General features: G+C 34.9%; 1 protein-coding gene across 1 annotated transcript in view; it reads left to right on the forward strand.

The window, feature by feature from the left end:
- The first annotated feature begins 290 nt into the window (after positions 1-290).
- The window catches only part of LOC128673498 (uncharacterized protein), a 110,174-nt gene continuing 82,485 nt past the window's right edge, over positions 291-27,979 (forward strand). The window contains exon 1 of the mRNA XM_053751375.1: positions 291-521. Coding sequence (XP_053607350.1) covers positions 455-521 — 67 coding nt within the window. The 5' untranslated portion in view covers positions 291-454. The remainder of the gene's footprint in view (positions 522-27,979) is intronic.

Below are 27,979 nucleotides of genomic sequence, written 5' to 3' on the forward strand. Positions count from 1 at the left end.
CACGAGAAAGACCGTAAAAAGGCGCGAAAGCAATGGATCAGCCCATTGCTGAATATTACATATACGAAGAAAATGATCTTTCAACAATTTATCTTGTGTTTTTACAATTGCAGCTAACAAATATCAAGAAAACGCGTTTAATAAAGCAACAAGCATCGACTAGCAATAAACACAGCGATTATACAGAAATAACAAATAAAATGACAATGATAAAGTTCATAATGTTCTGTATAAAATCACCAATAATAATAACATTTAAAAGAATCAATAATACGGTCTACGTTCGGTTCATAGCTGAACCGTCAGTCGTCTGGGTATCGTCGCCCAGGGTACACGTGCGGACTTGGGCTCCCCGCTCGGTCGCCATCGAATTCGTATCTCGTAATATCGTGGTCGAAAAAATGTGATTCAAATACTGTTCGCTTCATACATCAGTGATTGTGAGTGAAGAAAAATGTGGAAAGCATGCATCTTGCTGGTTTTCGTAGCTGCGTCAGCTGTAGGCAACCCAGCCAAAATGGGTCAGTACTATTAATAAATAATTTAGCTTCCGCATGGTTACCTATCGAATTTACGGATTGATATTATGTTAAACAAAGAAAGCGTTTGGTGTTTTAGACGGCGGTTTTTAGAAATTATGTTTCCTTCAATTTTGAATTTAATAAAGCAGATAATACATTGATTTCCTTCACTCGAATTGTATAATGTTTTGTAATAATGATTCATATGGAAAATATGAGATATAATTTCTTTATATTGTTATAAGGTATTTTATATTAAAGCTCACCTTGCGTTATCAATTATTTTTCTGCTATATGCTGCTATAGGTATATTATTAGCAAATTTAATCAAACTTCATAAAATGTTGTAATATTTTTTTGCCTTTGCGTTTGGACATCAAAATAAATACCTATAGTATGAATCATGATTTATTAAATATATATATATATATATGTTGTATTAAATAACGATAGACTATCTTCAGTAAATTTGGAACATGTAGTTTTAGAATAGTGCTATATTATAAGCAGGTTTCTCAAATTTTCTACGCCGGTAAAAAAAGAAGTTTGAGGTATCAAAATCAAAATATAATTAGGTACAGCGGCCACTTGCCATTTTATCCGCATTATTTAAAAAAATAAATACCTATGTTACCCCCTAAGAAACTAGTTTTCCTACGTGCTAAATTTCATCAAAATTGATCAAGTGGCTATTGCGAATATTTGTTACAAACAATAATATAAAAAATCTAACTTTTTTATTGTTAAACATTATATTCTTATTTATTAAACATTTTATTTAAAAAAGTCTAAGGCTGAGTTTATAAGATGTTTTTCTGGAAGCTCGTGTTAGAATTACATTGTAGTGTGTAAGAAACACGAATATTTGATAAAACTTTCACTCAAGCACGGTATCTCACGCAATTTGGTGAATTCCCGAAAATATCGAATATTTATGCTTTTTTTTATAAAATGGATTTTTAGGATTTTACACTTAAAAGGTAAAACGTAACCCTATTACTGAGACTTCGCTGTTCTTCCGTCTATCTGTCTGTCATCGGGCTGTATGTTAAAATGTTCACTTTTTCCAAGTGATTTTCTTGTGGTTCAAAATTTTGCTTTAACTAATATTTTAAGTTTTTCAGGATTTTTTTGAATAAAAACTACATACATGTTGATGTCTTATATAGTTTCGCATTTATTTTATACTAGCTGCGCCCCGGGGCTTCGCTTCTATGGGATTTCGTAATAAAAGATGAGAATACATAGGGTTTCCAGATTATATTCTACCCATATATCAAATTTCATAACAATTTAGTAGATTTTGCGTATAAGAGTAACAAACATACACACATATTATATACATCCTCACAAACTTTCGCGTTTGTAATATGAGTAGAACTTGCGGCCCGCCCCGGACTCTGGTAAAACCAATCTAAATTAAACCTAAATCTCAGGAATCACACTATTTATAAAAAAAACTCACATCAAAAACCATTGCATTGTTTTAAATATAGCATATGTAGGAACAGACACACAGCGGGAAGCGACTTTGTTTGCAAGCGACAATGTAATGATACTTCGCTAAGTATAATCAATTACTTTCTTAATCACAACATGAATATAACTAAACAACAGAACAATAATCTTACTTATGTGTACATAGGTATATGTATATATCTACTACTATCCCGCTAACTAATTCGAGAAACATACGCGCTCCTATTACATCAAAAAACAGTTCGTTTTGTTCATCAAAATGAAGCAAGAATCTTGTGAAAAGTCACATTGTATCCTGTGTTGTTTTGTATACCAATGTTAAAGTTTATTTTTAATAATTTATGTGCCTGGAGCCAGGAGATAATAAAAATAATTGAACAATAATAGCATCGCAGTCCGATCGGTGTGAATGCGGTGGAACTTTAGTGAACCTGGCAGTTATTTAGGGATAAGGGGCATGAACTATTGCCATACACTTCAAGTAGGACTAATAATGTGCGGTTCTCAGAGACGACAATGACGACTTTCGATTACATTACAATTTTTCAAATTTTAACGTAGATAAGAATTAGTTTTACGATCTGACTTTAAAATAATCTTTACTGTGGTAATATCAATTTTATGAATGAATTATTCCTTCCTAAAGACGGAAAAATTGACGGATCGTTATAACAGGGCGGCCGCAGCGGTCGAAACGCTCTGCGAACGAGATTAGAGTATTTCTGTCCCGTACGTCCCGAACTATTTGCCGTCTATTGTTTGACAGGAGCGAGGAAATGCTACAGTGTAAATAATTCGCAGTAATAACATTTGCCGAGACGGTAATATAATTGAGAAAGCCAAATGGAATACATTACTTGTAACAACTCCGCAAATTTAGCATATCACGTGTGAATCGGTTGAAATCTTTGTGCTAGTAATGTTAAAGTGAGAAAGCATTGCTACTTAAATAATCTCAATTAAATTAGGCATCGTGAATTTATTTAAATTCATCTTTATTGTGTTCCATTGTCTAGACATATTAGGAATGAAAAATCTGTCTGAAATTTATGCGACGTGTAAAATATAACACGTATTATTTCACAATCAAAGAAAATCTCAAAATTATCTCTTTCACCGGTTTCTCTGTATGTATCTTTAGAGGGACGAAAGATCTTAATTCTTCATAGCCATGGCTGAGGGTCGTGGTCATTAAGTGGAATGAGACACACACAAAACTTTCTTGGCACTATTATTGGAGTTGTTTGCCGTTGCCTTCTTAATTTCACACAAAAGTAAATCGAATCGATAAAAACTACTTACACACAGAATATATGAAACTCATGTCGCACGGGTAGGATTCGAACCTAGGACCTTTCGATCCACAGGCGGACGTCTCGATATATTTTTCCGATCCGATTTCAAAAAAAAAAAGGAAAAGAGTAAGAAAATATCGATATATCAAAAAGTCAATATTTTTTTTAGTCAACATTTATCGACCCATTTGAAAAATATCGATTCGATACATATCGATATTTTTTCCCATTTGCCCATCCCTATCGCACCGCTCCGACGAAAGATAGTCCCTTCAAAGGTACATACACCACATAAACCTGAAACCTGTTCATATTGCAGTATCATCGTAAAGCACTACAGTACTGAGTCCCTCAGGTGCAGCTCATCACCACACCTGGCGAGCTGCCAGCGACTGCAACTGCACGTTGCATACATTTTATTGAGATGCAACTGGAGCTAAGTCACCTGCTTATACGTAAAGTCTAATTAAAAATAATAATTGGATTATTTTCTCTTAATTGTTTTAACACTAGTTTTTAATCCCCGACGAAAAATGAAGATTGTTATAAGTTGGTTATAAGTTTGATATGGTTGTTATAAGTTTGTCCGGTAAGTGTGTCTGACTGTCTGTCTGTGTACGTGGCACCGTAGCTCAACAACGGGTGAACCGATTTGGATGCGGTTTATTTTTATTTGGTAGCTAATTTTTATGCGGTGGTTCTTAGATATACTTGATCAAAATCGGTTCAGCCGTTCAAAAGTTGTAGTGAATTTGAATATTGAAAGTCGGAGGTATTTTTATTTGTTTCACAAATAAACTTGTGCTTATTCTTTCTTATCTCTGCATGATCTCGGTTTCGTTCGGGGTTGTGAAGCCGCGAAGCCCGTGGTCAACGTAAAAAAATGCTGTCAGACTAGTTGTAAAATACCTAATTGACCCTTATTACTACAAGTATAGAAACCATGCAGGGGATCTAGATATGTGATCGACTGTACAGAAAATAATTGCTAAATTTAAAAATCGCATAGTTACCAAAAGCTACTTTGAATAAGGGATTGATTTTACACAAATAAAAATTAATCCGTACACGATAACAGTAATAGAAAACACCAGATTAACCTCTAATATACATGCAATCTACGTGAATACTACGACAGCACACAAGCGTTGGGCACAAAAGATCTAAAAATAAATACTACCGTAACTTGGCGTCCAAACATGTCTGTCAAATACCGACAAAAGCCGTGGGAAATACACAAATATTCAAGAATCACGAAAGAGCGTTTCACGTCATACGATCCGATGTCGAATCGTATACGATTCCCGATATCGTGTGGGCTCTCTCTCTCCTATATCCTTATGTATTTTTGTTTCATTTTAGGATGTGACACACCGAAACGCAGAGTCTACGTATAATATAATCCAATTGTATGAAAGTTAGATATACTTATCGTGGCGCGGATTTTAAATTTCAGGCCCCATTTCAAGTATAGAGCGACATAGATAAAAGATATTTTATTTGCAAAAACACGTGTAAATTGATACATAAAATCTTAAAACAGACTCAACATGCCTTACCATAGACAGCTCTATAGTTCCACATAGATACAAAAATGCATACAACTTCCGCCTTGATCCGTTTTAATTATCATGCATGAAATTCAAGTTTTTCAAAACAATGTCATGGTTTGACTGTAGTATCCATCGACGGTTGACATACTTTGACGCAACGGAGCATGATGGAGCAACGCCCATGCCCTTACTTGCCTCTTCAGATGGGACATCGGATAGGATAATATAAACCCTCCTATACAGGAATCTCGTGAGAGTTTCCCAAAATATTTCTGTCACGTGTTGGGGCGTCAGAAATTGGACGGGACAACCCACAGTCTTATTAGCTGAGTATGACAAGTGTGAGCGCACGTCTTGTATTACTTGCGCTGCCGTAATTTGTCTTGGAGGATTGTGTTCTCTCTCTCTCGCTCTCTCTCTCTCTCTCTCTCGATACTTTTTTGGAAAATATGAATATTTTTAATATACCTACATTGTTTCAATGTGAATGCTAGAAAAATATATTTTGATTGTTAATTTCATTCTCATAAACGTTAATCCTCTTATTTATTAAATAATACTTATAAAGTAATGCGTATAGTATCTCGTTTTATCGTTTATACAGTGCGATAATATGACAGCAAAATATCGCCAAAGGACATACCTACACCATGACTTTAACGATTATTGTTTTCGAGTGACAGGTGACACGTGCACACTATTGAACTTAACAGTCTACTAGAAGTTCCTCACACGTTTTCTCGTCTTGGCGCAAAAGGTCCTTTTCTCACGATGTCCTTTCTCATAATGTCCTTTCTCATAATGTCCTTTTCTCGAAATGTCCTTTCTCAGAATGTCCTTTTTCAAAATGTCCTTTTCTCGAAATTACCTTTCTCAGAATGTCCTTTCTCAAAATATCCTTTTCTCAAATTTTCATTTTAACAAAATGTCCTTGTGTGTTTTTGATGATAATTTAGATAAGCAACTGATTAAAATAGTTGTTTTTATGATAAGGACATTTTGAGATAAGGACATTATGAGATAAGGACATTATGAGATAAGGACATTATGAGATAAGGACATTATGAGAAAAAGACATGAGAAATGGACATTCTGAGAAAGGACATTTCGAGAAAAAGGCATTATCAGAAAGGGCATTGTAAGAAAAGGACATTTTGCGCCAAGACATTTTTCTTCGCCTGGCAAATGAAAGTGGTCTATGAAATATACACGAGTTATATTGATATACAAACTCGTGTGACACGTGTAGGATTCAAATGCGACGTCGTATGATCACAGGTCTGAAACTTTGTCCCAAGTGACCAGTGCCTATAACCACTGCCTACTACCTGTAACATACAACATAACCATCAAACCAGTTATAAAAAGAAACATAACATTTCCATAATATTGTCTCCGATTGGGCATTAGCTCCTTACCCCATAAAATCGATATCGGGGGATGAAACCCTCAAGGGTGGCCGCCCCCGACTTAGTTTTGGGTACTCAGTTAAAATATATGGATAAATAGTGATGGGGGCGATCACGAATTGTAATTTTATCTGAGGATTACGAAATAGTTTTTAATATATTCATACATATAATAAAATTGAAGAAAGGCCAAATTTGTACATTGGATATTTTTTTTAAATTCTTCATGGAATATACTTAGTTACTGATATAGATGACGAAAACATAGTTTTTGAAATTTTTGTCTGTCTGTCTGTCTGAACGCGCATCACTCGAAATCTACTGGACCGATTTGCTTGAAATTTGGTATGTAGGTACCTTATATACCGGGTTAACATCTTAGACAAAAAATGCGAATTTGAATCATATATGTTTACCAGTCTTACAGAGTATGCGATAAAAAAAATACTGAGATTTTGCTATGAAATTCGCGCGGGCGAAGCCGCGGGCATAAGCTAGTTTGGTAATAAAACCACATATTTAAACAAATATGCAAAGTATAATTCAACAACAAGACGACATGTATAATATTTTTAAAGAGAGTGACATTTAATTTCATCTTCTTGTTGACAATAGTCGAGCAGGATTACAAACAAGATTTTACGACCTCGGTGGCGCAGTAGTAAAGTGCTTGCCTCTGAACCGAGAGGTCCCGGGTTTGATCCCCGGTCGGCTCATGATGGAAAATGATTTTTTCTGATTGTTCCGGGTCTTGGATATTTATCTATATATGTATTTGTTATAAAATATATAGTATCGTTGAGTTTGTATCCTATAACACGAGTCTCGAGCTTACTTTGGGGCTAGCTCAATCTGTGTAATTTGTCCTAATATATTTATTTTTTTTTTTTAGAGTACAAAATAAAACCTACAACAGTTTATAAAAAGGGTCACTTGTAAAACACAAGTTTGTTATAAAAATGTGACATTGTAAATAACAATTGTCCTACGAGCGTTAACATTAAAATAGATAAGTATTTTGATAAAAATGTAATTTTTGATACGAGCTTTTATTCTATCCACGGTAACTTTAAATAAAGATAAAAGCGACATGAACCCTTAAAGGGACAATCATATTATATAATAATAATTTATTTTATTTATGTAGCTATTATGGATCAAATAAAATCACTTTTAAATATACATATTAAATCTTAAGTCTAACAAAATGCCCATTATACAGCTGCACGTGGCTTTAGTGTTTCACAACTAGTGGCTCTGTGTAGCCCGTAAGAGATACAGACGTGATACTATACATATGTAAGATAAATTCTATAAAAAATATTGTGACGAAAATTTTTTATAACAATAACAGAGACTGTTATTGTGTGTGTTAATCCTCATCGTATCACTATGATTAAAAGCGAGAATTTTAGCAACAAAATAATCCAAGTAAACACATTTTGTCAAACATTTGTCAAATTCCAGATTCATTGCCAAGAAATATATATAATATCGAAGCTACATGTAAAACGCCAAAAACATTTGACTGAGAAATTCAGCGTCGTATATCATACAAATAAATTCCGATCTTTGACTCGATAGAAATAAATCATTCACGCTTCCATATTACGCATACACACTTCTATTCGGATTCTCCCGATCTGCCAAGATCAAGACTCTCCTCTTCCGTCCGTGACTCTGCCGAAAGCAGACGTGTTATCGTATTTAATTATTGCAAATAAATATCATACGCGCTAATATACATCGTATAGCTGCTAGTGGTCGTGTCAATTTCCTATCAAGACACCTGGCGTACTTACGCATAATAAAATCAGCACTGCACTGCGGGAGCGCCACGGCAACCTACAGCGAGTGCGGCTACCGCACCCTCACCTCCGCGAGAAGAAACGGCTGCGATTTTTCGTCCCGCTCCTACGCTGCATCGCGCGCCGCGTAGCAACTCAAGCGCGACGTAACACCTGCTACGAGCTGTGCTACGTACGAGGCTACGACGACGCGACGTCATCACCTGCCTACGCGCTGTCTACAAATTACGGTGAGCTGCGCTACGAGTGCTACGACAGTGCCCCAGCGGACTGTATCAGATGAGTTGTTTTTGTATTGCTACTTGTTGACGGGAAGGTGAGCGCTATTGGCAGACAACGAGTTCTTTTTAAAATATCATTCTACCAGATTCTACTTTGTGTCTATTTGACTTGCATGTCAGCTATGAATACCTCGATTGAAAAATCGTCTTCTGAACCCGACTTACATGTTACACCGCCGAATTTTGTTGTTAGTCGTAAAAAGAGGGCTAGAACGGATGACTATATAACTGTACCTGAATTTACCTCCTGTAAGGATGACATCATGAAGTCAATGACAGCACTTTTTGCTGCTTCCGATAAGAAGATGAACGAAATGTTAGTGAGTATTAAGGATGTTCAGGGTACTAACCGCGGCATTTTGGACTCAGTTTCCCTATTAGCGGAGCAAAATGAACAGTTAAGAAAAGAAATTGAATCACTAAAACTTCAGGGTAGAGAGGATAGGGAATATATTGCTATACTTGAAAACAAAATTGAGGACCTTCAAATGTCAAATCGTAAACAGAACTTGGAATTGAAAAATGTTCCTCGAAAAGAAAATGAATCGAAGGAGGACTTGGTAGAAATAGTTATCAACTTATCAAAAACTATTGGATGTGAAGTTTCAAAAAAAGACATAAGTGATATTTACAGAGTACGTGGTAAGAAAGATGCTCCCAAGAACTTACCAATTGTGATCGAAACAACGTCAACTTTTGTGAAGACCGACATTATGAGGATGGCGAAAAACTTTAATATAAGAAATAAAACGAAACTCACCGCTAAGCATTTGGGTTTCCGAAAAGATGAGGAAGTCCCTATCTTTATTTCCGAAAATCTGACGAGTAAAGGATCGCGATTACACTTTTTGGCGCGGGACCTAGTGAAGAGTAAAAACTATAAATTTTGTTGGACAGCGTATGGTAAAGTCTACGTCAGAAGAACTGAAAACTCTCCTATCATCATCATAAAGTCGGAAGCTCAATGTCAGGATCTTATGAATGCCACGTGACTAGTACTTATTTTTATTCTATGCTTATTTTGTTCTATTTTTATAATATTTAAATACACTTTTGATTCTGTTTTTAAAAGTAACATGCACACCCACACATACAACATACACACTTGCAACTCTGGTAAATACTATGTAGCACTTGCCACCACTAAAAATACGTCTCAATTACAATTTTTTGAATTTGCTTTGAAATTGATATTTTTTTCTGAGAACAGTCGCTTGAAAATAAAACTGATCTTGGTTAAGTATGGGCTTATTTCATATACTTTTTGTTATGGATAATCGGCTTAATACTATTTCAGATTTGGACAGTCTTGAATTTCCACCTGCTATAAATTGTAACGTCGAAGAATTTCACAATCACTTTCAAATTAAACGTAATGATTTCACTATTATCTCTCAAAATATCCGTAGTGTTTATAGTAATCTCGATGACTTTATCACTAATCTAACTCCTCTTAAATTTACACCAGACGTCATTATTCTCACAGAGTGCAGATTACAACGTGAAGTACCGATTCCAAAGGTAAATAATTATTCTGGAGAACATACTACTGCTTACATTAATCAAAACGACGGTGTAGTTGCATATACAAAAGACTCACTAAAAATGAAAGTCAGAGAAGTGAACTTACAGGACGCATCTTGTTTGCAAATCGACTATCAAAATCATATTGTCCTTGGAGTTTATAGATCTCCGTCAGTTATCAACGCTACACCATTTATTGATTCACTTAGCTCGCATTTGGAAACTATAAAATGTAACAAAACTATTGTTGTAACTGGTGATATAAACATAGATCTAATAGAACAGGTAAATGAACCTGCTTACAAGCGAAATAATAGACATAATTACCTAAATATGCTTGCTTCTTTTGGTATAACTATGGGTCACAATTTGCCTACTAGACTTGAAGGTTGTCTCGATCACTTCATGATTAAATTAAATAACAATAGTAGTACAACAGCGCAAATTGCGGTCCTAAACACCTCTATAACTGATCATGTAATGATCGCTTTGGCTTTGTCACATATAAAAACGAATACGGTAGCTCCTACAGTTAGAAAGGTTATTGACTATAATGAAGCCCTACAAAGCCTAAAAAAGAAAGACCTTTCCAAACTCTTACTTTGTACTAATCCTAATTTGCTATTGAATCAACTTATTAAATCAATCTCTGACTCATTATTAGAAAATACAAAAACATCCCATATCCCTAAAAGTAAACGTATTCTTAAGCCCTGGATAACACCAGGTGTGCTTCGCTGCATAAGAAATAGGAACAAAATGCAACTAAAAGTTCGAAAAAATCCCAATGACGTAACACTAGCAATCATCTTCAGACGCTACAGAAATTTTTGCAACCAACTAATAAAAAAACTTAAAAGGACATACGAGAGAAACTTATTACATTCATCCGCTAAAAATCCTAAAAACCTATGGAAAAATATAGCTGAGATTACTAATCATAAACAAAACAAATCAGACAACACACATTTACTCAGCATAAAACAAGGACCTAAGGAATCAGTCGACTATATTAATAAACATTTCGCTAATATTGGAAAAGAATTGGCTTCTAGAATATCTCAAACGTCCAATAGCACAGTAGACAGAGGATCGGTTTTAACACACTTTAGTCAACCTAACTCGTTTGTGTTGATGGATACAGATACAGAGGAGGTTGAAAGTATTCTCATGAGTCTAAAATCCTCGAGTGCTCCTGGGTGGGACTCCATACCTACTCACTTTTTGAAACTAGCAAAAAATGAGATAGTACCAGTCTTGACACACATTATTAATCAGTGCTTTGCGGTTGGAGTTTTTCCTGATTCTCTCAAAAAAGCTATCGTAACTCCAGTGTTCAAGAGTGGCGACAGAGACAGTATTAGTAACTATAGGCCAATTTCAGTTTTAAGCGTATTTTCTAAAATCATTGAAAAAATTATGAATAAGCGACTTGTTAGCTATCTTAATAAATACAATATTATATCTGAACGGCAATTTGGATTTAGACAAAATAAATCGACCGAAGATGCCATTTTAACCTTGTCAACGACTTTAGTAGAACAATTAGATAAAGGCAACAAATGCCTTACGGCATTTTTAGACTTGAAAAACGCATTTGATACTGTCTCTGTCCCCATACTTTTACAAAAACTGGAACAAATTGGCATTAGAGGAATCCCTCTAAAACTATTTACAGATTATCTAACTAAACGAAGCCAATGTGTTAAAGTTGGGTTGCACATTAGTGAATCCTCCAGTATTGACTTTGGAGTTCCACAGGGGAGTGTACTTGGACCCACGCTTTTCCTAATCTATATCAACGACTTACTCAACCTTCAATTGACAAATGCCAACATTATTTCATACGCCGATGACACCGCAATCATCTTTTCTGGCAAAACATGGCAATCGGTATCTGTCGATACTCATAAAGGTCTGACAAATGTTGACACATGGCTGAAACAAAACTTATTAACTCTAAATTCTCTTAAAACTAAGTACATGTGTTACACTATTAACAAATCTACTCAACCCCCGCAAGACTTTAGTATAAGCATTCATCACCCTAACTGCACTGATTCCAACATTTTCTCTTGTACGTGTCCTAAAATAGAAAAAACATCTTCTATCAAATATCTCGGTGTGATGTTGGATCAACATCTGACTTGGCATTCACATATAGAAACAACCGCAGGTAGACTACGTAGACTAGTTTGGATATTTGTTAAGCTTCGCCATGTTGCATCCAAAAGTCTTCTCAATACGATTTACATAGCTCTTGCTCAATCGGTACTTACATACTGTATTACCGTTTGGGGAGGTGCCACTAAAACAAAATTCTTAGACGTTGAAATAGCCCAAAGGGCCCTGTTAAAGGTGGCTTACTTTAAACCTAAAATGCATCCTACCACAAAACTATACTTGGATTGTAACCTACTGACTGTGCGTAAACTTTACATCCTTCATTCAATTCTAAAACTTCACAAAACACTGACTCCCAATCCATCATATCTATTAAAACGAAGAAAAGTGGCCATAGTGACTACTGGTACGGGCGTCAGGACAGTGTTTGCAAGTAGACAGTATAACAATGAATCAAAACGTATATATAATTTAGTCAATAAAGAAATAGACTTTTATTTGTTACCTAAATTTACTTGTAAGAAACTGATAACTGCTTGGTTGAAGGAAAAGGACTACGAGGAGATCGAAAAATTATTTGAACGTGTTGTGTAATAGGTTTTTGTTAATCTTACTTCCTCTCCTTCTTCTTTGCATGTTCGACTTTCTTTAACTTATTTTTGTCAAAACATTTATTTCGTTAATAGGTACTTTACTATTACTGGCTATGGAAGAGCGTGACCTCCTGATACAGGTGTTTTTCACTTAATAGGAGGTCACAATAACATGTAATTGATGTACCAATTTTGTTAAAGAAATAAACATTTTTCATTTTTCATTTTTCATTTTTCAAGACTAGTCCAATTGAGATTGGGTCTTACTGCGATTGAGTCGTACCGGCGAGCTCATATTGAATTAGATATCAACCCCGCAAACCAGATTTTAAGGACATGTAACATTGTCCTACTGCTGGGCAAAAATATCCCCTTACTTTTCCAGCCATCCATATTCCGGGTAAAGAGAATTATTTTCCCGGGCCCGGACTTTCGCGACTCATATGGAATAGTTCTATCTCATGTGGCTACGCTCATCACTTGTCTGTTAAGTAGTTACTCGACCTATGTACAAGCACGTTAGAACATGGCCTCTTTGATCTTTACATCGACGTGGCGTTGCCGCTCCGTATTGACGTACTTTCGCAGTTGTGGCATACAATAATGCGTTGATCCGTTGACGGAGCGAAGCGCAATGGAGCAGTACTTACTACGCGCTCGTAGATGGAGAATCTTTAGAATAGTTTTCAGCGTACATGAGATAGAACTATTTCATACAAATATGCTGTACAATGCGATAGACGGGTCGCGCGATACAAATGATATTATCGTCCCGCTTATCCTCGTGTACCCATTTCCATTTCTTGTATCGAATTTGGAGCTATATAGGTAGGTATCTATAGTTTTCTCAGCCTACGAACGCGTCCAAATGTGCGAGAGAGACAAGAGCATACCTACTCTCATCTTGAATCAATAAATAATGTGATTTTCGAGCGAAAACAAATCAGTTCGTGTTTATTTGTCGCGGTTATGTTTTTCGCGGTCTGGCTCTGAGGCACGCGTGACTGGAACACCGTGATGCTTACGAAATTGATTATGTAATATGTAAATGCATTTTTTTACTTTTGATCGATGGAACTTTTGTGGATTTGTCGCTTCTAATCGTGTCTACTGATTGCTGAAAACGTGAGTTTATTTTGCATGCTGTATTGTATAATTTTTTTTTCGAAACCAAATACAAGTTACGTTTTGACTGAAATAAATAAATTATGAATAACGTTTTGACGAGTTATCTCCAACTATTGAGTACCAAAATTTTAATTATGTTATGAATTAATTCAAGCGTCTACAATCTTCTATGTGTATGTCCCTTGTGTCCTAAGTTACTCCGATTATCCACCGACAAAGCTGGGGCCTTGGCACTACACTACAGGGAAAGTGTAATTCTAAAATCGTTGGAAAGCACAGATACGTATAAAAGAATAATGGCAGAATATTTTCTAAGAAAAGTATTCCTACAATATTTACAATATTATCTATATTGTTATATATCGCTTAGTTAGAATGAAACCGACTTAACTCAAAAAATCTTTAAATTGACTTAAGGTCATCGAACGACTCTACACATCGTATTCTATCGCATAATGAATCAGAAACTGCCCCAACTGTGTTAGAAGAGTACGAACGCTCTATTTTGGTCGTTTTCTAACTGAGCGCCGAGGGCTCCAGGGTCGGAACGTCAACGCCCCTTTTGGTGATATTTCCGCAACCGCAAGCGCAACACGTTGACCGAACGCAAATAAAGTGACCAATTGACGCTTGAGACATTTTCATTCCAAAAAAGGGTAAGAATTAAATTGACCTAATAGGTTTTAACTCGTTATTCTTCCGAATATTGTCATAATATATACGACTTATTCGCACTTACGTCACTTTATTACTAAAATTGTTTTGTATGTCATGACTTAACGATAAATAAGACACTTTTCTACAAAACTTTTCTAATGTTCTTTGTCCTATTATGGATTAAATCACTTTTATATTAAAACTGCTATTGTTAATACCGTCCTTATAGGATTTCAGTCGATTTTATTCTAATAGTGGCATAAGCTTTTTATTTTAGGTCATAAGATTTTTTTTGTTATTCGTGAAAGATAAAACGGAGAACGCTCATGATTTTGGAAAATGATAGAAAAATAAAGAATGTGGACGAAGAAGTAAATTAACAAAAGCAGCAGGTAAGCATACTTCGTTTTATATTTCCTGAAAATATTTAAGTTCCGGTTTTGTTTAGATTATCATTATGTCATTTTTCCTCACTTAAAGTCTTTTGTGAAAAGTATTTTATGTGTTCTATCACTTTTACTGATATTGAGCATGTTGGTGTATTAAAACATCGGTAAGTAGGTATACCTACTCATAATATGTGACTTGTCAAGGTTAGCGCGGGTTTAAGGTTGGTGGAGGTTGGAAGTAGAGTAAGCATAAAAACACGAATTGAATGGTTAATATTGAGAGCATAACATAATTTATTATTAACACATATTTTTGAGATTTGGTTTGCTGCTTTTGATGACATGCACTCTATTTTTTGCTTTTTCAGGAAACACAATTTAATATAAAAAACATTTTCCCGAATGCGTCGTTTGATAAAAACACGCCAGTTCTTGAAAATCATGCATGAAGAACCTTACCGTTTGAATCTAATAGAGCCTGTAACTATTTATTTATTTAAGTATTTATTTTTAGAATGCGTTGGCAGAAATTATTAGAAGTATGTATAATACTAATTTAAACTATTTTTTCAAATTCGAAGATCATTAATCACCTCTGTAAACATTTTAGCTGAAGAATCTATCTGAGACTGAATACAATTATTAATCTGTACCACAAGTAACAGTTAGGAGTACCCTGTAATAGACTGGCAAAGACAATAGTGACTGCTTAACGTGCAGTAACACTTATCAATGAGCCTAAAAGGGACCCAGATAGGTATCTGGTGAGGTAAATAAAAGTACCACTTTTCGAAGTTTCTCTTTCTTATCTTCTATACATATAAGCCATATGTATATATGTTTAGGTTCTTGGATCAGAATCATCAACAAGAACATTTCATCAGAATCATCAACAAGAACATAAGAATTCAAGAAGTGATTTTATTTCCCAGTCTTTAATATCAACTGATACAGAACCACAACCCTCAGGCAGCGGCTGCTCAGGACAGAATAAAAATAAATATATAACGTCATTTTATGCATTATATAATAGCGAAATTTCACATTGGGTCAATAATAAATAAATATCTTATTACTGGGCACACGCAAAATGAGGACGATAATGTTCACTCCCTCATTGAAAAATAAATAAAAAAAAACTCAAAATCGGGCCCAATTTGTCCACCTTATCGATATATAAATATTATAAGCTTAATTAAGAGCTCTAAAAATTGGGACACCTCTCAAGGTTCAGCATTTTTCTTTAGCTATGAGCTATGATACTATGTTAGATTTGAAAGCTTTGCAAAACGAGTGGGGCTACAATTTCAATGAGGACAATGATGACAAGGAGCAGATTTTGTGGGGTGATGTAAAATACGCGTTTTAAGGTTTGTCAAAAATGAACCTTTTGTATTTTATTATAAGACCAGTTATACTGAAGACTAGCGCGTCAACATGAGAAACAAAAGGAAGAAGATGCCTTGTGTTGAAAGTGTTTCGAGAAAACTGAAGTTATCGGAAAATACAAGAAAAGGTCTTATGGAGTTAAGAAAAACATGAATACCTAATTATTATGTATATTATTATCACAATCTTAGGAATATTAGGTACTATGAGTTTATTTTGATACAAATTGTTACTGCTGTACAGGTGTAACATTACCTTCGATATAGCCGAAACCCATGTCATCTCCCTATTAATATGAACATTTTCCCCCAAGAATCCATACCTGGAATCAATAGTTTCCGAGATAATGAAGTTGGATTGAATTTTTTTTTTCGCAAATTTATATAATTTATCATGTAACCGTCATTTCATCCAAAGAAACCTCATAAAAATATTAAAGAATTCCCTATCTAAACTAACGCTAAAATTTAAAACGTGCAATGAACAGTGCCCTTCGCATCGCCGCATAGCGCTTTCACTATAGCGATACACACACACAAACTAACGGCTCATAGCTGATTCGTGCGTGAGCGATTGATACGATGCCGCAATGTTCACTTATTTTGATTATTTATTATTATTTTTTATATTGTTTTTTTTTTTTATTTTTCCCTGTCAAATGATTATTCTGAAGTCACTTTAATTGGGGTACCCTATGCATACCTAACGGCTATGACGGAGGTAGTGGTATACCTTGTATATGCCAAATGCAGGCAGGCAGAACTCTGAACAATACTATAAAATATATTATTATTTCAATACAATAAATAACTTGAACACAATCTTGGGTTTTATTATTAAATAGTTTTTATCAAAATGACTTATTAGTAAACAACTTAATCTTATTTTAATACAAAAATGACATATTACTCAAAATGCCACACATAAATTTTAAGTTATTAAAATGAAACTGACCTAATTCATATTAAGTCAAACTCTTATAGAATAAGTTCGGTCAAAGGGTGACCTTATAGTGACTAGTTTTTGAAAATCGTTATTTTAAAATATTATTTATCAAAATAATTTGAAAAAAAGACAATTATTATCAAGCCTAATAGTTAATGAAACCATGTCAAACATAAAAAGACAATTAACATACTTCGTTTCAGAAATATACTTTAACTTGTGAAAAAATTAATAAACATGAAATCTTATTTTGCGATTTCCCAAAAAGTTGAGATTTTGAATTAAGTCACTTTCGTTCTAAAGCAGCGATATATGTATAATTATATAATTTTTTGTACACTATTATTATTTTATTTGCATCATTTGAGTGTTATATAATTATAATAATGCTAGGTTTTGTAACTAGTTGTTATATACATATAATTATAATAATTCAAGGCTTCGCACCCGTGAATTTCAGTTTATAAAAGGAATCGAAGTAAAATTTCAGTTATTCTTTTATCGCGTATTCTAAGACTGGTAAAATTTATTTATTATCATCTTTAGTTCAATTCCCCGTTTCCCGCTACAATTTCCGCTACGTGTCTCGTTCCGAAACTTGTCCTGTCCCGTTTCCTACAAATTGTCCCATGTCTTTTCCCGCTACGTGTCCCACGCCCACGCAATGTTCGGCGTGCCGAACATTGTGCGTGAGTGAGTGTTTTTCGCTTTTCTATATACAAGTACTAGTCACATTTATGTAGATGGGGTTGCTAACTTTATATTTGTACTATTAGTACAAATTGATAACACTCCCTTTTTGCGTAGTCATCCAAAAAGAATGGAGGATCCTGAATAAGGCTTCACTTTGACATTGGTGCTCCCTGGAGCGCGTCCTAGCTAGGTTTCGATACACTACCGGACGGGATACGACGCTAGGCGGCTACACGCAACAATCAGAACGTAAGCTCGTCTATTAAGATTCTATTCTACTATTAATTAAGTTCGGTTGTTAGTCCGGTTGAGAGCACTAGGATAACTTTTGGGTGGCACTAATTCGGTGGATAAAAATCACTGAACTTTTGAAACTCTAAAGTTGCAGTAGTTCTCATGAAAAAAAAACAAATTTTAAGGAATATAAGTAGTAGCTTATCCTTTTGAGGTGACTCATCCAAATTTGTTTATAGATTAACGTCACCCGTCAAATAACTGCCCCAGTAAATTTACAGGCTGCTCTGTAAATTTTATTCACCCTAAACGTGGACGGATGAAGAATGTATATGATCATAATAGTTATAATTAATTGTAAGTAATAGAAGTATTTCGCATTCCTTTGTTAAAATATCCATAGGATTAGTCCTATGGATGGATAGAGTAACACAGGATCTTCGGAACCTAGCACGGGCACCAGTTCTCCACAATAAATATGTGTTACAACTGTTAATTTAATGTTTTTTTTTTATTAATTAATTATTATTATATATGAACATTTTAACAAAGGATGCGAATGAAACAATAAATAAATAAACTAAAACGTAATTACGTTTATCTGATATTGTCGCATCGTGCAAGGTGGCAAGGTGTCGCGCTGCCTTACTGCATTTGTCGCTCAGCTGGAACTTAGGCTCAGTGCCGCGGTGACCCTCTACGCGTCTACATTAATCTTACCATCAACCCTTGACACTTTAAGCGGGGTGCTAAATTGTTGTCCATTTTTCTTTATTTCACCCGGCAATTTTTCAATGCGTGTGTCTTTTAAATAAGAACAGATTCCACCTTAGCGATACTCGTAAGAAATATTATTATTCATAACAACACTAAAGTGTGAAAGTGTTGTTTATTTGGTTTTTTTCTGCTTCTTCACAAGTCAAATTGGTTTGTAAGTGGTTTTTGGTATAGAGATAGTTGGGGGGCCGGTGAGTGAGTTTGTGTATTTTCCGAGGGATTAGGTAGAGACTGTAAGTTTCCACTTGAGAATTATGATTTATCAATTATCCATACAATGTGGTACACAAATTATGGCAAAAATATATGTGTGTGTGTGTGTGTGTGTGTGTGTGTGTGTGTGTGTGTGTGTGTGTGTGTGTGTGTGTGTGTGTGTGTGTGTGTGTGTGTGTGTGTGTGTGTGTGTGTGTGTGTGTGTGTGTGTGTGTGTGTGTGTGTGTGTGTGTGCGTGTGTGTGTGTGTGTGCGCGTGTGTGCGTGCGTGTGTGTGTGTGGTAATGTTATTTCTATGAAATTATTACTTCCTCAAGATAATTGACGGATCAATCCAACTGAGAACCATCTAGATCTAAGCGAACAACTAGTTATTTCAAAGTCAAATAGTAAAACTAATGTATTTATTAAAATTTGAAAAATTGTAATGACAGCGCGGCTACGGCGTCTCTGAGAAACACCATAACACGTTTCGCATTCTATACCTATAGAATTATTTAATGAAGCTGTTATTTTAATTAAAACGATTATAGCCTTAAAACGTTTCCATAAATGGTATTCGCGGCCTTAATTAAAACCCATGAATATTACGCCGTAGGTAGACACTAAAGCTAATATTTTAATATTTTCTGCGAATAAATTTACAAGCAAGGGATTGAGTCGAGACCCCGTTGTGAAACTCACCTTTATTAAAAAGTATTAGCTGTCTCTACTCCTCTTTATTAAATTGTGTATTGCTGTCTCTGTCGCGACGCCATTGATGGTTGTATTAAAATTTTATGTAGAAAGCACTTTTCTATACTATTATAATAAAGAGGTGCATGCATTTGTGAGCTTGTGACTTTGTGAGTTTGTACGTTTGAGGCGGGTAATCAGCGAAACTACCGAACCGATTTCAAAAATTCTTTCAACATCACAAAGGCGCATTATCCAAGATAGGTTATATTTAGATAGGCTATATTTTATGTCAAAATTCCCACGGGAGCGAAGTCTCAGACAACATATATTTAGTTCTGAGATCGATTTTCACAAATGTAACCCGTTCTGTTTATATTTACCACAAATACTTTGAATGTTTAAGTTAGGACAAAATATATTTTTTTTAATTGACTGCTCAAAAAATGTCGGTTTATTTGGAAGGTTTATGTTTGTATGTATGTAGGTATTCGACAATTGTTATTTTCGCTATCGTAATGTTTTGAACAAGGAGAGAACAAAAGAAATTTAAGAAAAAACAGTAACACAAATTATTTTCGTACAATCAGCAGCGCATCAACCTATACCAAATCATTGCAAATTAATTCTACTATTAAAATGTCGTAATGACGTGGAAAGGTAACTTTATAATATGCTCGACTGTCCAAATAAATCGTAACAAATGCACACACATCAAATAGCTGCTAAAATCACGATTATAGGAGTAATACGCGTATAATGCATCGATATTGCATTCCTTTGAGTGAATGCATATTAGGGTTACAACCAACTGCACGTCAAGTTGCATAATAACCTGTATGCGTTGGCAATAGAGGTGAATTTGCAATAAAACTGAACAGTTTGATGTGCCGATTGAAACTTACTGAATCATCAGACATCGTAGGAATGCAGCTTTAATTAAAATGGGATATTGATTTCGGAAATCAGTGCCGAAATGAGATGCGTATTTGAGAAGTTTGAAAGAATTCAAATTCTTTTGGTATTCCTAGTTGCAAGTTGCGAGATATATGGGACTAATAGCAGCCAGAGAATTTTTGTCCATCTGTATGTTTGTTTGCGCATCACGCAAATTTGAATGGAATTTTCACAGCTGTATAGGGTTTAGTCTAATAAAATCTGATATAGGTTTCATTGCGAAAAGTTACTTAAAACCAGAGATTTTAACAACTATTATTGTCACGTAACTATTGTTTCAAGCGTTCGCTCTTAACTTATTAGTTAGGAACGAACTCGTGAAATAAACGCGAATGAACCCGCAGGCGAAAGCCAGTAGTCAATAATAATAATGTTATAGTCATAATACAAAAAAAAATTAGACGATATGTGGCGAACTCGATGGCGCAGTGTAAAGTTCTTGTCACTGAACCGAGAGGTCCCGGGCTCGATCCCCGGTCGGGTCATGATGGAAAATGATCTTTTTCTGATTGGCCCGAGTCTTGGATGTTTATCTATGTATGTATTTGTTATAAAATATAGTATCGTTGAGTTAGTATCCCATAACACAAGTCTCGAACTTACTTTGGGGCTAGCTCAATCTGTGTGATATGTCCTAATATATTTATTTATTTAACTATATTTTAATCTATGAAACATACAAATAAATGGCAAATTGACTTTAGCAAACTGCAATATTAGTTTGGTCAAATGGTTGCCCAGTAAAAAATGACACTTACCATATTGTGGGTAACCATCCACCGTTAACCGTCTCGGCAAATGTTATTACTGCGAATTATTTACACCGTAGCATTTCCTCGCTCCTGTCAAACAATAGACGGCAAATAGTTCGGGACGTACGGGACAGAAACACTCTAATCTGGTTCGCAGAGAGTACTAAGCACCTACTAATTTCATGGTTTAGACCGCTGCGGCCGCGATGTCATTACGATCCGTCAATTATCTTGAGGAAGGAATCATTTCTAAAATTGTCATTATCATAGTAGGTACAGATTAATTATTTTAAAGTCAGTAGTTTTGCAAGTATTTTCCGTAAAAAAACGACTGCGCTTATTTTTAAAATACGGGATGCTTCCAATTGCATCCTGAGGACGTTAGCAGACAGGTACTCGTATAGGTCTCCGTTGTGGATGACTTTCGTGAGAAGGGTGGTTTCTCGGGCTTTTTTGTGCCAAACTTAATGTTTCTGTGTTTTATTATTTATTGAATTCTTGTCTTTGTTTTTGATAAATTGTAAATAGATAAGCGGTCGAAATGTTCTGAGAACCATCCGTGTACACTATCGTAATTTAAATTTTGTAGTGGTAATCACTCACTGATCCATGCGGCCAATGTGATTATTCAGGCAATATAGAAACAATTTTGATCATTTGATTTCCTATATGATTTCTCTGGGGTTATAATTTCGCTAGCATTATGTATGCATAATTACTTTAGTTTTTGAGTCATTTTTGTGTGTTATTGCTAACACTGGTGTGAGATTTTAATTAAATCGCCTAAAGGCATCTGACATGACTTTTACGAATACCTACCGCGTCTAGTGACAAGTAGTCGTAGACTAGTGAACTTAAGCAGCGGACAAATAGATGTGGAAATATGCAAAAAATACTTGCAAGACTTGATTACAGACAGAACGCTAAATAAATGCGCGTAAATGACTACTTATATAAACTTGCACAGCGCGCTCGACCCATGTATACATTATAACTAGTACCGTCTGAATTGCATTCGTCCCCGGAGGACCAACTCCGTACATTGGGTTGATTACAGTGGCTGCATCCTCGCCAATGGTTTTCCAATATCACACTGCACTGTGGAATCGCATGTTAGATGTGCTAGTAATATTATTGTATAAAATTCACACGAGCAGATCAGTTATTTACGCGTTTCTATTACCTTCTCTCTCTCTCTCTCAACTGTGCACGTTCCCGATTGTGTTTGAGGCTGTTATACCGTGAAGGTCGGATCACCTTAAAAATATAACCTCAAAAATTTTAGAGACTCGGCTGTGATTTCAGAACGGAGTGGTCCTATTCTAGGCGGAATCACATGCCATTAATTTTATATTTGCTTCGTCCGCGTATTGTCCGTTTTTGTCATGGCTAATTATGATGAAATTTGGACTAGATATCGTAAATTACGTCGAACACAGGCTACCGCAGGCTAAGCTATGACCAACAAGTTAATTAACTATATTTAGGTAGAATACAAAATACATAAATATGTATAAATTAATATACGATTTCATATATTATATCATTTCATAATATCTTATATATACGTGCGACAAATACTAATAAATCATTAGATTCTATTTAGAATAGTTAATAAATCATCATAGGATTCTATCAGCACATACACTCAAGTAAAATAATTCATTATTAAAAACCGATAAGTATATAATTTCAGCAAAAACGAGTATGTTTTAAAGAGCTATCTCATATCAGTTGCAGTTGAAACTATTAGTAGCCAGACCTCTTGTTACAAGTGGTGATAAATGGCGCGCACAATTCGCCGGCGATACGTGAATACAATGAGTGTGTTACATATCCCATAAATCATAAGCAATGGTTCGACCGATAGTACAAAGTGCTATCAGTCGCAATATAGCTCAGTTGTTATCTATTATGTTAGATTATGGAGATCGAGTACGTCATGCACACTCAAATGGTCAAACCGGTGGCGGCGTCGTGGATCGGGTCGGGAGGTTCCCTCTATTGTGGTTGAGCTTCGCGATGGCTGACTCACGCGTCAACTCGTGAACGGGTGCCGCCGGGGGGAACTGGTCAGCTCGATCTTTTATTAAAAGTTACCTTTTGACCATGTACTTTATTGTGTATTACTGATAAAAAATTATACATAAATTTATTTTTCAAAAATGGTAAGCCCTTCTGGCATAATAGGGACCAACACAGTTTGAATGAGTTTCTTTCGGCATTTCTTCTTAGCAGTGGTCGTTCCGAAATGCTAGTAGTTTGTAGCTTTGGTAAATATCATTTAATTTAGAATATGACGTGAAAAAGTGCATGTGAAGTCCTAATTTCTGAATAAATTATTTGATTTTGATTTTGATTTTGACCAGTAGTTTGTAACTTGAAGAGCTAATTTTTACATTTAGCACCAGCTATATTATTATTATCAATGACTTCTATTTGTAACTAGATTATTTTGTCGAAACACTTTGACATATAAATAAACTTTGACATAAAAATAGGATGGTTTAAAAAGAAATAAAAAAAAAATGCTTAAATTACAAGAATTCTATTCCGAAAATAAAACTCCGCAGACGATATCCGAAACAAAACCAAAATATTATATTTTTTTAAGTCCATTATTTAATCAACGAAGCGATTCAAAGAAATATCGAGGTTGTTGTTTCATCAAAACAAATCATTTTTATTTGCTTAAATATGGTAGGTAATACAATATCCACATAATGGTTTAGAACAAGCCTATTTAGCCGTTGACAACAGCATGCAAATGTTAATAATAGCATATTTAAAAAACTATAAAATGACATCAGATTAAATTAAGATAAAATGTCACTTACAATCTACATGTATGTTAATTAATGTGATTGCAATCCAAAAAATCTTTAATTGTGTAAAAACATTGATCAAGAAGCCAATTATTTAATTTTTGTACCGCAAAAACACAATTGTTGTGACGCCTACGAAAGAATCGTACCAGATCTACGTGCGTAACGGTTAATACGACGACCCCGTGAGCGTGTAGCGACGCCATGACGAGATAATCCTTACGAATTATGTTGTGACGTATCGCATACTGTATACAGGTGCGCACGTGTACACTCATATAAAGGTATTGCTATATTTGTTCAGTTTGAAATTCGAATGCCTTTTGCAAGAACAGTTTGGGAGACAGTTCAGCTGTTTGATTTTCGCGCTAAAATAAATAGGATATTTTCCGTCATATACCAAAAATGCTATGAAAATGTATTCCATGCTAATTGACAACTTTGTAACTTATCGCTGTGTGATAATTACAAACTCTGGCCTCAGACATGATTTAGTAAGTACTGTTGTACGGAGTACCTACTAATTCCATTGTGTCAGAACAGAGGAGGTTGGCGTAGACCATAGATAAAAGAAATATATAATTTTATCTATGGCGTAGACGGAATCCCAACTATGTAACCCAGCAGTAGGTCAATATCGGAACCGCTTTAGTAGATTTTCTGATGTTTCTACCTTTTGTATGTAATGTTAATAAAATGGTAGGTGTTGTCATTATATCGATTTTATTAAAGCTTTTCATTTCATTTTAGTTTTTGCTTCTATTTTCCTTTTTCTATCTTCTAGACCTTGACCGTAAAGATATTTTGAGTTAGAAAAGAACAGAGCGCTGCGAATGACGATTAATTAAAGACGTTATTCAAGTTCATAAAATTGAATATAGAATCTCAATAAATACATGGATTTTCCAAAGGTTTCGTTCTTGCCCTTTGCACCCCAAAAACTAAGAATCAGAATTAAAAAATCTTATCTTAATCTCAACCATCTTTGAGAATGGTTAAACTTTTATTATGATAGCAAGATGGTAGATTTATTTATAACTGATATAAAATAAAATATATTTCTATTGACTGGTCGTAATTTTATTTTTCGGTTGCAGACTTGCCCGATATGGTTTGAGCTGAGTCAACCACCGTGAATAGTGATATTTCCAATGGATTTCAATATCTATGTGATTGGACTGATGTTTTTGTTCCTGGCTCAACGCCAAACACTGATAAAACGAGAATAATAATATTTCCCGCTAGCTAGTGCTGCTAAATTATCGATATATTTACTGTCGATAGTTGACATCGAAAACATATAATTATATCGAAATAATTATAACCATTGTATCGATTCTATTGTGCTACCTACCAATTTTTTTTACAAATTTATATTATTGACTTAAATAAATATCGATAGTTACTTTATTTTTTCGATATTTTGTTTCAGTCATTATTATAGATACTATAAAATGTACATTTCAATCATAGTATTGGAAACTATAAGCTTTTCAAACTGTCAATAATATTGATAAATCCTATTCCTAAAGAACGAAGGGTAGTTGGACTAGGGGGAAAGAACCCCAGTAGATAAATAAAAACTTTTTATTGCACCACATACATAAGTCATCAGACACATAGAATTAGATATATAAGTTATTACTTACTTACTTACTACGCTGGCTCAGTGATCCCAAAGTGGATCTTGGCCTCCGAAACGAGAGTGCCATAATCTTTTGTTCTGCACGGAGTTCTGCCAATTGACCGCTCCCAGCTCGTGCTGATCAGCTTTCGAAGCGTCGCTCCAGCGATATCTGGGACGTCCGACTGGGCGCCTCCCCGACACCTTTCCCAGATAAACTGATTTAACGTCACGATCCTCCCTCATTCTCTCTAGATGACCAAACGTTTTATATGTTAGACTCTTTCACGAGCTCCTCTATTTCGGGAATTTTTCCAGACTAAGCTTCCGTCTAATTTCTTGGTGGTCTAAGTTGTAACCATAGAGGATTTTATATTCAAATATAAATGAGCACAAAGGCCGACGTATCATATTTCAAAGATTAAAGATTTTTGAAAATGTAGAAGAATGTGTGTACGATGTATACTGAGAAGAAAAAGTCTCACTAGTTTCATCATCAGACAACTCGTTCTACTATAAGCCAATCTAGATGTAACAAGTTTCTATCGACAATTTCCAAGGTCAATTCTTTATCGACAGCGAACTATCGATAATTGTAACTACACTGGTTGCACACTACTAAGAACGTCTACAGTTTTAACGTAATTGCCATAATTGTTTGGATATCAGATCCTCTGGGAGAAGTTACTATTTGGTATCTTGCCGGATTCGTATGATTTCACCTAAACTTTGCGATTAAAAATGTGTGGCTGTGCAATTTGCCATTTTGGTTTATTATCATAAAATATTATCTTACTTGACAACCTCGGTGGCTCAGTGGTAAGGTTCTTGCCACTGAACCGAGAGGTCCCGGGTTCGATCCCCGGTCGGGTCATGATGGAAAATCATCTTTTTCTGATTGGCCCGGGTCTTGGATGTTTATCTATATTATGTATTTATTATAAAATATAGTATCGTTGAATTAGTATCCCATAATACAAGCCTCGAACTTACTTTGGGGCTAGCTCAATGTCTGTGTGATTTTTTTGCCAATATATTTATTTATTTATTAAAAAAAAATACTAGATACCAGACCTAGATATCATTGTCTAAGACTCGATCTATCACTTCTCAATCCGCGTGAGTTTAATTGGTATTCTATAAAACTCGATTTACTCCACTTGCGCTACAGTGTCAGTGAGTTGAACAAAACTCACAGCAGAATTTTTTGGTGGATAGTAAAATTCGAATCGACCTGGGTCTCGTAAACCAGGACATTAAAAGATCCTAATTAAAAAATGTCTATAAACGAAAGAATTGTTAGAAGGCAACATAGAATATAATTACATACAAACATTATAATACTTACAATAATATAATACGTAGCACTATTCGCAAAGGAAACGCCATTATTGCTACGTAAGCGAATACTTTGAGAAATGTACCAGTCAAAGTCAATTTAGACAAAACAAAATGGCAACAAAATGGAGCTCGTAGGATTAGAGCTCTTATTGTAAGGGTGTTGGGGTTATAATCATGTGGCGTTAATGCCCTGGGTAACTTTAGCAGTATGCTCAAATTGATGTAAGTAAACGTCTACACCAGTGTTTCTTGTAAATCAAATTGTGTTTGGAGGTATATTGTAAGGATTACATGAGACATTATGACGTAGAAGTAATTTCCTGCTTATATCAAGAAGGATTATTAAGATATAAAGTGAGATTCGGGAGGGTAAATAATATATCTGAGGGTAGGAGATAGTATAGTTATATATTTATGATATAAGAATAAATAGATAAATATACAGGGACAAAATGACACAGATTGAGTTAGCCCCAAAGTAAGTTCGAAACTTGTGTTATGGGATACTAACTCAACGATACAATTTTCTATAACATATACATATATAGATAAACATCCAAGACACAGGTCATTCTGAAAAATATCATTTTTCATGTTGACCTGATCGGGATTCGAACCCGGGACCTCCAGTCTAATAATCCGGCATGATGACCAGGCCACGGCGGTCGTCTAATAAGAATAAGACCTAAGAAGAAAATACAAAAATGTTACGCTATCACTATTAATTCTTAAATTACTTTCCAAAAGAAAACTTAGCCTAATACATAGTTAATTATTGATAAAAGTTAAAAAAA

This window comes from Plodia interpunctella, chromosome 11 (genome assembly GCF_027563975.2).
Source record: "Plodia interpunctella isolate USDA-ARS_2022_Savannah chromosome 11, ilPloInte3.2, whole genome shotgun sequence".
NCBI lineage: Eukaryota > Metazoa > Arthropoda > Insecta > Lepidoptera > Pyralidae > Plodia > Plodia interpunctella.